The sequence below is a fragment of the Armigeres subalbatus genome, chromosome 1 (genome assembly GCF_024139115.2).
Source record: "Armigeres subalbatus isolate Guangzhou_Male chromosome 1, GZ_Asu_2, whole genome shotgun sequence".
Lineage (NCBI taxonomy): Eukaryota > Metazoa > Arthropoda > Insecta > Diptera > Culicidae > Armigeres > Armigeres subalbatus.
In genome coordinates, this window is record NC_085139.1 from 42391044 (window position 1) to 42403109 (window position 12066).

At 37.4% G+C, this 12066-nt stretch overlaps 1 protein-coding gene across 1 annotated transcript in view; it reads right to left on the minus strand.

The window, feature by feature from the left end:
* Positions 1–12066, minus strand: part of LOC134224737 (unconventional myosin heavy chain 6) — a 236132-nt gene that overhangs the window by 76081 nt on the left and 147985 nt on the right. Inside the window, exon 3 of the mRNA XM_062704271.1 lies at positions 6468–6530. Coding sequence (XP_062560255.1) covers positions 6468–6530 — 63 coding nt within the window. The remainder of the gene's footprint in view (positions 1–6467; positions 6531–12066) is intronic.

Below are 12066 nucleotides of genomic sequence, written 5' to 3' on the forward strand. Positions count from 1 at the left end.
AGCGCATCTTTAGGCGAATCCAGCGCACTATTTCCGAAGTTGGGAAAGTTGCTTGTATCTGGATAAAAATCCAACTTCGGTATAAAAATGTCTTCTCTTACATATATGAACAAGCTCTGAAAATTTCATCGAAACCGGAGAACATCGTTGCAACCTCCCTTGGAATGGGGGTCGCGCTTCTCGCGAACTGGCTCTTAAACCATCTTTCAAGCTGCCCAAATTGCCAACGATTTTTTTCATTTTTCATTAATATGTTTAATCAAATCTGACGATATGATCACTCAAAACGATACCTACTTCGGACACCGATTTACAGACAACCAGCTCCTGCAACGAAATAAATACTCATCTAAATAATGGAACCTAGCAATCCCTAGTGGACAAAATTAAGGTGAAGGTGGGTTGAGTACCAAAACAAAGCTTTGAAAGTATTGATACAATAAAAACTGTCATTTACTGTAGTAGTATTGGTGTCGTATTTATAAAAAAACAAAGAATATTAGTAGGGTGGTTCAAAAACGAGCCAGCACCACCATGCTCACTCGATTCCGTCCCATGCTCCAAGTGTCCTCCAAAAACCGATTTGAACAAAAACTGGTTGAGCGCAAGCCGGTTCAAGTTTATATGAAAACTAGTATGGGAAACTGAACCTTTTATTACGCTGCCTCCCCTCCAAACGCTGGCGAAAAGAAAACCCACAGTCCCCCAACATTCCAGAGACTTCACTGAACGAAAACCGCATCGCAGGAAAGATCCATTGATTTCGTAACGCAAAAATAGCATTTTACTCACCCCCATGTCACACTTTTTGTTTGAAGCATCTGCCCCTGGTGCGATAGTGTAGACTAGACTAGACTAGAAGTATCTGCCCCGGGTACGATAGATATCACTGACAAATTCTGGGTACATATTTTGTTGAATTGCATGTTTCACTGATGCCTTCTGAGAAGCCCAATTATCATACTAAAGATTCGCAACCTCAATTAAAATCGACTCCCAACTATTGGAACGACCATTCAATATGGATTGTCTATGGAGTCAAAACTCTTGAATATTTCATCCAGTCATATGGTCTCCCCCTCGCCATCGCCCAATGATGAAGTGCCAGAATCAGAATAATATTAAATTCAAGCTCGCCATATCAACTGTCATACAAACCTGAAACGACCAGTGCACGGTAATCTTCTATTCAAACCAGCCCAAACCATCGAATGACACCCAAACTATAAATCATATTCGACTAAGCGTGGCGGGGCAAAATTATTTTTTGAACCACCCTAATTATTAGTTTGCTACTGCCGGTGCCGTTGTTGACATTCGCTCCGCGATCAGTTTTTAATCGTTTTTTTTCGGGCAAAAATAATTAAGTTTTCGGTTTAAACAAGTGACTGATTTCGAAAAGTGATGTTTAATTTGCATTCCATCAACATTTCGGGCTGCTCATGTGCGGAGAAGTGAGTAAAAACTTGATTTTTTCAGTGCCCTTTGAGAAGAAGTGAAGTGCAGTGAAAAACCCACCAAATCGCGAACGGCTAATAAATTGGCACGAAACTGCTGATTTAGAATATTATTCGAGCCGAAATACATAGGACTCTTTGGATAAACATGTTCATTATCACGGGAAGTGAATAAATATGCTGTGAACAGGTTAGTAATTTGAATATTAAACTTTTGGTCGAAGCCGTTCGATGAATTCGAATGTTGGTGGGAGAGGAGTGCGGGAGGTGTGGGGTTGACCCATAGAAGGTTCGGTGCCATATTGACTGCCATCTTAGTGCTCTTCCAACTATGTCCTTAAACAAAACGAAATTGTTATTATTCACTTGTACATTTACCACAAAGAAAACCCTCTGGCTAATTAAAAATTTCCTAACCCTACCCTACCCTAACCATCCTGCAATCACTCTCCAACCTTCAAAGGTGAACTAGCGTGTTTTTTTTTATTTCACGATATTCGGTTCTTCACTGAGGAAGAAACCGAGATCATACAGATGATTAGCAGACACACATGCAGCCAGGCTTGTAAAATGTCATCTGCATGTCATTTGACTAATTTATTCATAACTTTCTTTAGAAGCCTTATTATTAGAAGCCTTTATTAAGCCGATTCAAATTTGAAGAAATCTGCAGAATTTTTCGTGAAAATTCCGAAGATTCAGTGTAATTTCCGTAGATTTTTCCGATTGATACCTAGAACAGCATGTGAGAACTCCAGAGATATGTTCGTGGAAATATTTTGATTTTCTTAAAAGTTCCATACAATTTCCTGTTGAAATTTTGACAATCTCTCCGTGAAAACTAAGAAAAACCTCGAGTGCAAATTTCGAATGATTTCCCGTTGAAATCCAAAAAGTTTGTTGTTCAAATAGAATTTTTGAACGGAAAAAAATCATTTGGCAGAAAGCCATTTTGCCGAAGGTCATAACCCAGCAAACATTGGAAGTGGCAAAAGCGCTTATATGACCAAAAATAATCCTCTATAGCTTATATAACTAAAATTGTTTGTTGGTAAGGCTGAAAGTTGTTTGACTGAAGCCCACCTAGTTTAAAATGATTTTGCCGAAAATGTTATTTGGTCGATCAGTTCGTTTGGCTGAAAAAAAAAACAGTTGGCGAATAGCTCAATTGGCTGAAATGGTCGTGTGGAAGAAAAGGTTATTGAGCCAAAATGGCCATTCGGCCGAAATTTACGTTCGGTTGAATTGTTCATTTTTTCCAAAAAAAATTCGTTTGACCGAATAGGTCATTTGGCAGAAAAGATCATTTGACTCGAATGGTTGTTTTGTCGAAAGGACACTTTGGGCCAAATGGTTCTTTCTGTCAAACGACCATTTCTACGATCTAATCGGTCAAATGACTTTTTCGACCAAACGACCATTTCAGGCAAATGACATTTTTGGTCAGGGCAAACAATTTTGGCAGTTTGTCGTTTGCGGCCAAATGCCATTTTCGGTCAAACCATTCTCGACCTAACACCGTTTCGGTCAAACTTTTATTTCGACCTAATGGAATTTGGATAAATAACGTGTTATTCAACCAAGTAGCAATCGAATAAATGGCTTTTCACCGAAAGGCTTTCGGCTAAACGAAACGTAGGGTGATTTGGCCGAAAGGTGTTCGGCCGAATTAATCAAAATGTAGTACGAATGTTATTTGGCCAAACGGGTGGGTATTATTGATAATGTTAACCGTTCGGTAATAAATATTTGTCTGTTGGACCAAATGACATTTTTGGCAAAATGGCCCTTTCTGTCAAACAACCATTTCGGCCAAACAGTCGGTCTTATAACCTATTCGATCAAACGACCATTTCAGCCAAACAACGTGTTAGGGAAGAGTGCTTTTTCGGTCAAATTACCAATTCGACCGTATGTCGCTTTGGCTAAATGTAAAAACTGTTTTCGTTGTAAAATTCGGCTTGATGATTTTCGACTTAAAGCATTTTTCGACCAAATGGCTTTCCGCCAAATGATTTTCGGCCAAACAACCCTTCCTCTTTTTTTTTAAATTTTCCGAATTCTTAAGAATGATACAAACTATCTGTAGAAATCTATATAAATTTCGAAGAAACCTCGACAGAAACTTTCCGAGGATTTTCCGAACATTTTCCTGTAGAAACTTGAATCATTTTTTTGTGAAAATTCTGAAGAATTTCCGACGAAAATACCAAACAATTTTTCTTCACTTGTCATAAGACAAGTTTGTACTACATATTCCATTAAATTCCACTACTTTATTGTACCTTTGGCAGATACGTATTTTGACCTCAACAATAAGGCCGTCTTCAGTGTCTCGTACTTGATTCGATTTCAATTTTTCTTTGAAATTCCAAAGTGCTTCCTTGAAAATACCAAAGAATTCTCAAAACTTGAAAGTAGTTGCCATGGTAGTTGAAATCCAAACATAATTTCCAAATGTATATTTTGGAGAAGCTCAAAGTATTTTCGGGAGAAGTTCATCAAATTTTTCCGACGAAATTCAAAAGATTCTCCCGTTGAAGTTTTAAAATCATTCTGAAAAAATGCAGAAAAAAATCTTTTAGAAACTAATGTAAGAAAATCTACACACCGATTCACGCCACCGCCGGCTAAAATGGCTTTCGGCGTGATGCCTGACACTCAGTGACAGTCGAATGAATGAGTTGGTGGTGTAGTCGTCTGACTATGTAATTCTATGTTTTGAATATTCATGCGATGTTTGTCGAAATTCGGACCGAAGTAGCTTCATGAAGATGAATATTTCAAGCTCCGAATAAAAAAAACTTATCGTGCAATCTTAAAACGGTTTGTGCTCAGACAGTTTTTAGCAAATCGGTTCAGATTTTTGGAGGATATTAGGAGCATGGGATGGAGTCGACCGGGCATGGTGGCGTATGTTTGTATGTTTCTATTTTTTTTATTTCCAAAAATGGCAACGAGTTTGCAAGGTTGTTAACATTTTACCAGAAAAACTTACGGACAACTAAGGATCATCACAGAATTTGGCAACGATTTTCCTTCTTTGAAGTATTTTCTCCCAAAACATTCAATTTTGTAAATGGCCTATTGCCGATGAACGGATACATTGTTAGCCATCTATTACCAAGTAGGTTCCCATAGTACATTAGCACCATTTACATTGCAAGAACATCGAAGAACGACGATGATGACGGTGAAAAGTGCACACATTCTGCGACCATCAGAGCGGCGATCCAAATAGACGAATCCAAGTAAAAATAAGAAGAAGACACACGACGGTGTTAACTTTGACAGATCCTACAGCACAGCATAGGAAGATCATTTTAAAATGCTTATAATAAATTCTAGACAAATTGTAATTAAAATCTGATTGATGTACGATACGGAAAAAGTTCTGAATTACATATTTAGAAGCTTATCTCAATTTTTTGAATATTTTCCAAAAATGTATCTATCATACAGTTCGGAACTTTTTCCGTATCATACATCAATCAGATTTTAATTACAATTTGTCTAGAATTTATTATAAGCATTTTAAAATGATCTTCCTATGCTGTGCTGTAGGATCTGTCAAAGTTAACACCGTCGTGTGTCTTCTTCTTATTTTTACTTGGATTCGTCTATAAAGCACAGTGATGTTTGCATACAGCGCCGGGTGATGGCATCGTGTGTTCACGTGAAACCGCTTCGCTGCCGCACTGTCCTCATCCATCATCATTTTCATCACCGATTCGGACCGCAGCGCATATTCCATGCTCGCCTCGTCGACGAAATCCTTGATGCGGCCATCTTTTGTTGGTCACACGGTTTTAGAACATTCCAAAAATTGCATAATTCACTGCAGTGGACGGGCTGCGGTTCCGACAAATGGTGTACAGAACGACTATACATAACACATGTTGGAACCACCAGCCATGCTCAGCACATATTTCCCGTCTACGGAAGCAAATATGAGTGATTTTCTGCGGGAAGGAGTAAGCAAAAGCAAGATGATGAAAAAATAACAAACAGGCCAAATATTGTTTCAACATGGGTCCAATTATACGGGTCAACGATGCACGATGTCAACGGGGCACACGAATGATAAATGGACGGGCAGTCAAATAACAATGGAACTCTGGCTGTATGCATTGCATATATAACTAGCAGTAAGTACTATGTATGTAAGACATCTCATTAAGAAACATTATGATTTTATTTCTGTAATGGAAACGAACGGTCATTAAGCCACTTTTCTATCAGAATTTCCAAAATCATCCAATACAAAACGGAAACTCTGTAGAAAGTTTTCAATTTGTCACCCAAAATTTCGTTAAACTGCATGATCTAATCTGGATGCTGAAGAATCTCTTGGCATCTGTTAAAAACATTAACTATAATGTGCAAACTCGATGCATATTCTTAGCATAAAACATCAACATCCGATGTTCCCACCATTCCAATACCATGTCGCTTCGCTGTCTAATATTGGAGGCAGCTAAAAGTCAAGCCCCGATGGAGCATTTCCCCTCAGAACGAAAATTCCATAGCCTAACTATCCGTAGGCCAATCAGTGTGTCGTGAAAATTTTACTACCGCTCCATCAACTTAACGCGGGAAGTATTCAGTACCGCCGCTGCTGTAACAAATTTATTGCAGTGCCCATCATAAATCACTCGCGTGCGGTGGAGTAGGCCGACAGTACACCGTGCGGCTCTTCTTCTGATGACAACACCTAAACCAAACGCTAAAACGCCTCCAAGCCATCCGTCGCGGAACAACCGTATTTAAAAACTTAATTCGGTAGGATCTTAGACAGTGATATTAGTTGGTGCGGTGCGACTGCACGGTTCGATGCCTGCATAACTTCATGAGTGAGCCAAACTACGACTAAGCGACGGCATCGGTCGTTCGGGACCTATAAAAAGACTCATCGTCTGCATTCAAGATTATAGAGTCTATGTATGGCCTGGAGAATAGCGCGAAGAGAGGAATTCCCGTAACAAATTGAAAATCTAAATATACACTTACCTGGGTGTAGCACTCGATCTCTTTGTAGGGATTGACGGCAACCAGAATCGATCCCGTGTAGGTCTGCAGCGTTTGAAGATCTTTGGTTAAGGAAAATTGACGATCAAAGGATTAGCGGTGTTGTTTGAGTAAATAAACGTAGAATGTATTATAAGAAATGTAGGGCGTCATGTGATTCGATTGGCAGAGCCCTTCTGCGTTCTTTCCAACTAGTAAATATGAAGAAGGGATCAAAAGTTGTTATGAGCTAAATGACAAGTACAAATGTTTGGATTTCGAATAATTTATAGCATAAGTTTCCAATTGATTTAAGAAAATTTCCATTACCGGTGAAAATAAAAAGCATATCACATACTCTTAACCAGAGCACTGGTCCTTGTTTGCTTGTGAAACAATCCAGCAATACCACATTGCGTTCTTAGATACAGCTTCATCCCACATCCAGCTGGTCCCAAAGAAACGAGCAGCCGCTTCTTCGCGAGCCTCAAATTCTTGGCATTACACTAAAAAAGGAACGGCATTCCGAACAGCGATGACGTACGAAACGCAACCCGGAGGCATCGCGTGCCTTCGTTGCCTGATGTGCCACGTGATAAAATTCCCCATCTGCCCAGCAATGACTCATCATCATCCGCTATAAGAGATGCAGTTTCATACGTCTAACGAAGCGACTCGTCAATGACGAGTCGTCATTCCTAATCGGTGACGAGGCAAATCGGGCACAATGGCGATGCTGATTGGTGAATTGTTCGCGGCGGTCAAGCTGGACCACCACCGCCGGAATTCCGTTCTAATCGTATCGAAAAGCATTTTGTCGGGGCTTATCTCGCAACCCTCCAGCGAAGAATGCCGCCTGCTGCTGCGCGGTTATAAAAGTCGCGACATTCTGTCATGATGGGATATTTATGATGCATCAACTTGGAAAGGCGATTTCCAGTACAGCGAGAGGTGGAGTAGGCGTTAATCATCAAGCGGCAGAGATGGAGTTATTAGAGAGTTTTAATGGCATTCGGGACAACGCATAAACTACTTTGTTCAAGAAATTCTTTAACTCCTCTCTCATAATTTGAAAATTGTGCACACTATTTGCCTCACTAGCAAAAGAAAAACCTTAAATCGAAAAAAATGTGTTTTATGGATGACCCCTTTTTAAGTATTATTGCAGCCGTTTTCGATTTACTTACTTATCTTTGTACGTGAAAAGATTATGTGTTATTCTACACATCGTGACTCAACTGCGAGTATCATGAAACGCAATGTTGAAGAAGTCGTTATTTATTATTTTATCTCGTTAAACATTTCAAACAAAAATGTATGTAATTTAATCAAACAATGTATGTATGTATTCCATTATTCATAAACAATGTTCATATTATACACTAAGCGATATAAAAATAACACCACCATGCTTTTACCAATATTTTCTGAAATTATGAACAGAAGATGGTAATTTCAATTCAGAAAGGCATCTTACTCAAACCCCACATTCCCCTTCTTCTCTCATTAAAAAACACAAAAAAATCTTCTGGCATAGGATGAAATGCTTAATTATCTCCTGGGTTATTTAAATGAGATGAAGGTGCATATCTATTGCATTTGAGAAACAGACTAAATTTATTGAAAACTGCACACCAAAATAAACTTGTCTCAACAACATCAGCTCTTAGATTAGAATCTAAGCAATTATTGGATGATGAGAGAACAACTAACTTACGAAGTCAATGGCTTTCGTTTATTATCCGAGATTTTAGCAAATCCACTTGAAATACAATCCAAATCCATTCCAAATCCAATTCACATTCAATCCAAATCCGTTCCAAATCCAGTTCAAATCCAATTCAAATACAATCCAAAGCGTTACATTTAATCCTACTCGCGTATAGTACACCATCAATCTGAACTTCAGCGTATTGATGTTTACCTTCCGAGCAAACGCCTTGCAAATGACGTTTTTCTTAAATTTCCCAAAAGCTGACATATTTATTTATTTATTTTATTCGTTATATTTATGTAACGTAAGATTGACAATCTTTTTAAATGTTACAATGTGAATGTATACAGAAGGATGCGTAATTCAAATTTTTCACCTGATCTTACAACTGTGCAATTCAAATTTTTCACCTGATCTTACAACTTAACTGTGCAATGTAGGTCTAATTCAAACAATATTGTGTATTCATGTTTAGTGCGCGTCATTCAACTCTAACAGCAGATCTCGTTTAAAGTTCGATATGTTTATAGAGAATTTTAAGATGAGTGGGAGATTATTCCAGACAGTTATACCCCTTACGAATAACGATCGACTATAATAACTCGATTGATGCGGAGGAACTAAAAAATTTTTAGTTCTTATATTTCTGCATGGTTTTAGTTTTGAGGACAGATAATTAGGTGTACCGGATGAATATATACAGGGTTGTTACGGAGATTCTGAAATATTTTCCGCGCCAAATCCGCGCTGACTAAAATCAAATCCGCGCCATTTCCGCGCTAAAGAAACTAATCTAAACTCCCAGAACTAAATTTTAAGCAAATACACGTGAAATATCAATTTTGGTTACCACAATCTGCTAAACGTCTTCTCTTCGAGGTCGTTTTTTAATATTCCTGATTTTAAATATGATTAAAAGCTTCAATTTTGCACATGTTTGTACCAAATTGAAAATAGGACTAAGAAAATTGCAGTTAATTTAACAACCCCCACCGACCATCTAAGTTTTCGCTACTAGAAATACTGAAGTAAACAAGAACTAAACAGCCAAAACTATTTCAATACGCACCGATTTTTAAATGAGATGATGATTTTGACATTTTTTGTTCCATTATTGTCAGTGGAATTCGGCACAAAGATGCATTGATATACAAGAAATGTTTAGGCAAGATTTGATCATAATTGATGAATAGATGAACTTGGCAAATCACAAATAATCTGTCGAAAACGGCAATTTCTTCAGAAGGAACTTTGCAACTTTGTTGTAATTATAAACTTGCGTAGAGCTTCGAAATTTCCCGAGAATATCTGTCGAAATTCATCCTGGTTTTCTTGCAAAAGTTCCCCAGAGAACTTATGCGGAAGTTGATTCTGGAATTTTGTTATAAATTGAATATAATAATTTGTTGAAAATTTTAGCATCAAAAACAACCTGCGGAAAATCTTTAGAGACTACATGCGGACATCCCTTCATTAATTCCTGCGGAAAAAGGTTTGGAAATTCATACAGAAATTGACTGTGGGTGACTTGCTGCGTAAAAACTTCCGAAAAACCTTTCGTCACATTCGAGGCGCAATTTGTAAGTTTTTTTTTACAGATATTCCTGTGATTACCGCTAACAAAATGTTTGAGAAAATCGCAACGTAATTTCTTGCGGAAATTTCTCTGGGACTCTGGGAAAAAAATCTGCCGGAAGTACATTCGGAGTTTCCTTCATGGAAATTTCTGAAGACTTCCTTTTGTGAATGCCGGTGAACAACATTCCGAGAATTCTTTCGTAAATTCAAGACAACATTACTGCAAACTTTTTTACAGTAATTGCTGCGGTTCAAGAAATTCCTCCATTTTTTATAATTTAACGGATTCTAAATGCTGCAGAAATCCTCTTCAGGTTGTAGACATTTATTTATTAAATTCTTCATAGAATCCTTGTCAAAATTTCTTAGGCGGTTTCGTAATTTTTCTGTTTGTATTCCTGTGAAAATATCATCGGAGTTATCCGAAAATATTGCAAAAAATACTAATGAAATTACCACGTTTTTACAGGAATATCTTTTGAAGATCACCTTTTAATATTTTAACAAATTTCTGCGGAAGCACTTACCGTTTTGACTCATATTCCGAACGTGACTCATATTCCAAACACTCGTTTTAAAAAGGCCATTTAGGCTTTTTTCGTGTATTTTTATCCATAGGAGCTTGAATTCGTTTGTAATCCTCAGTTCGGAAAACAGATGAAAATTATAGTGTTAGGGCGCTAAAACGCCAGTGTTCTGAATATGAGTCATGTTCGGGATTTAAATCAAAACGGTATTAAAATGAGGCATCTGCATAACATCAAGGAACATTTTTGTGTTTTCAATTGTTGCATATTCCTTTTTGCTCTGGATGAATGCTATGAAAGTAATATAAAATGTTCTACACTATGGGAGAAATCCTGAAGAAAAATGATATATCATGCTATGTGATTCATCGTGAAAGGAATAATCAATAAGAAACCGACAAATATCCTGGAATTACGACGAAATTGGTGAGATAAAAAATGGGGGTTCATGTCCTTGAACAGACATGTTTTGAATGCGTCATTTTTCAGAATGCATTAAAAATGACAACAAGTAGAGCCACTCTCTTCATAACATTTGTTTAATGAATGCTCAAGTGCGTCAGTGATGAACTTAATCAAATATTTAAAAAAATCACTCTAATAAAGAAAAAAAAAAATAATGCTCAAGTGTGTAATCATGGCATTCAATAAAAGCTTTTTAACAAAATAATGTGAGTGATTGACTGCAAACGTAAATTTTGTTTTCAATAACTATTGCTAACGAAGATGAAGCCCATCTAGATAGATCATAAAACTAATTTTCAAATAAACGTCCAGAAAATCCTGAGATCTAGCATTTTATTTATTAAATTTTCACCTTAAACTAAATCCGCGCCAAATCCGCGCGAAGTCCTAAAATCGTTATGTAAATCCGCGCCAAATCCGCGAAAACCGCGAAATCCGCGAAAATCGCGAAATCCGCGTAGTCGTAACAACCCTGTATATACGAAAAATGTGACAGCAAGATCTGAACTTATAGAATTGTTCAAACGGACAATTTATTAGTGCTCTTTGAAGGTGAGAGACACTTCCATATCTAGGAATATTAAAAACAAATCTAATGCACGCATTTAGTGCTATGCGCAATTTGTTAAGTGAGCTCATGGAAGCGTTCAAATAAATGAAATCATTGAAAATAAAATGTGGATAAATTAGTGATTTAAATAACTTCAATTTGGTTGTACAGTTGAGACGCTTGGCAGTAAGAGATAGCTGTTTAATGATACCGTAAATTTTTCCTACTTGAGAGTTTATTTGCGGCTCCCAGTCTAATTTCGAATTGAATATAACACCAAGATTATTAACCTGATTTGTAAATTGGATTGCTTCGTTATTCAAAAATAACTCGGGGATATCAATGGTAGATCGTTGGCGGTTGATTAGAATCGCTTTGGTTTTGGATGTGTTGATAGGGAGAGAGTTATTCTGAGACCACTGAGCTATCTGTTGCAGATCATGGTTTATTAACCTAGCAATTACTTCAATGGAAGTATTCGGTTCTGCACAAAAGTAAATTTGTACGTCGTCTGCGAACATATGCACTGAGCAAAACTGAAGTGCTAAAGGAAGATCATTAATAAATAATGAGAAGAGCAGGGGCCCAATTATTGACCCTTGAGGAACACCAGAGTCAATAGAACGGAAAGTAGAAAAAACATAATTATGAAAAACTGCTTGATATCGGCCTTTACGATATGTCTTAATTAAGGAAACAGCGGTCTGTGAGAAACCGAAAACAGTTCCAAGCTTATTTAAAAGTTTTCTGTGTGACACACGATCGAAT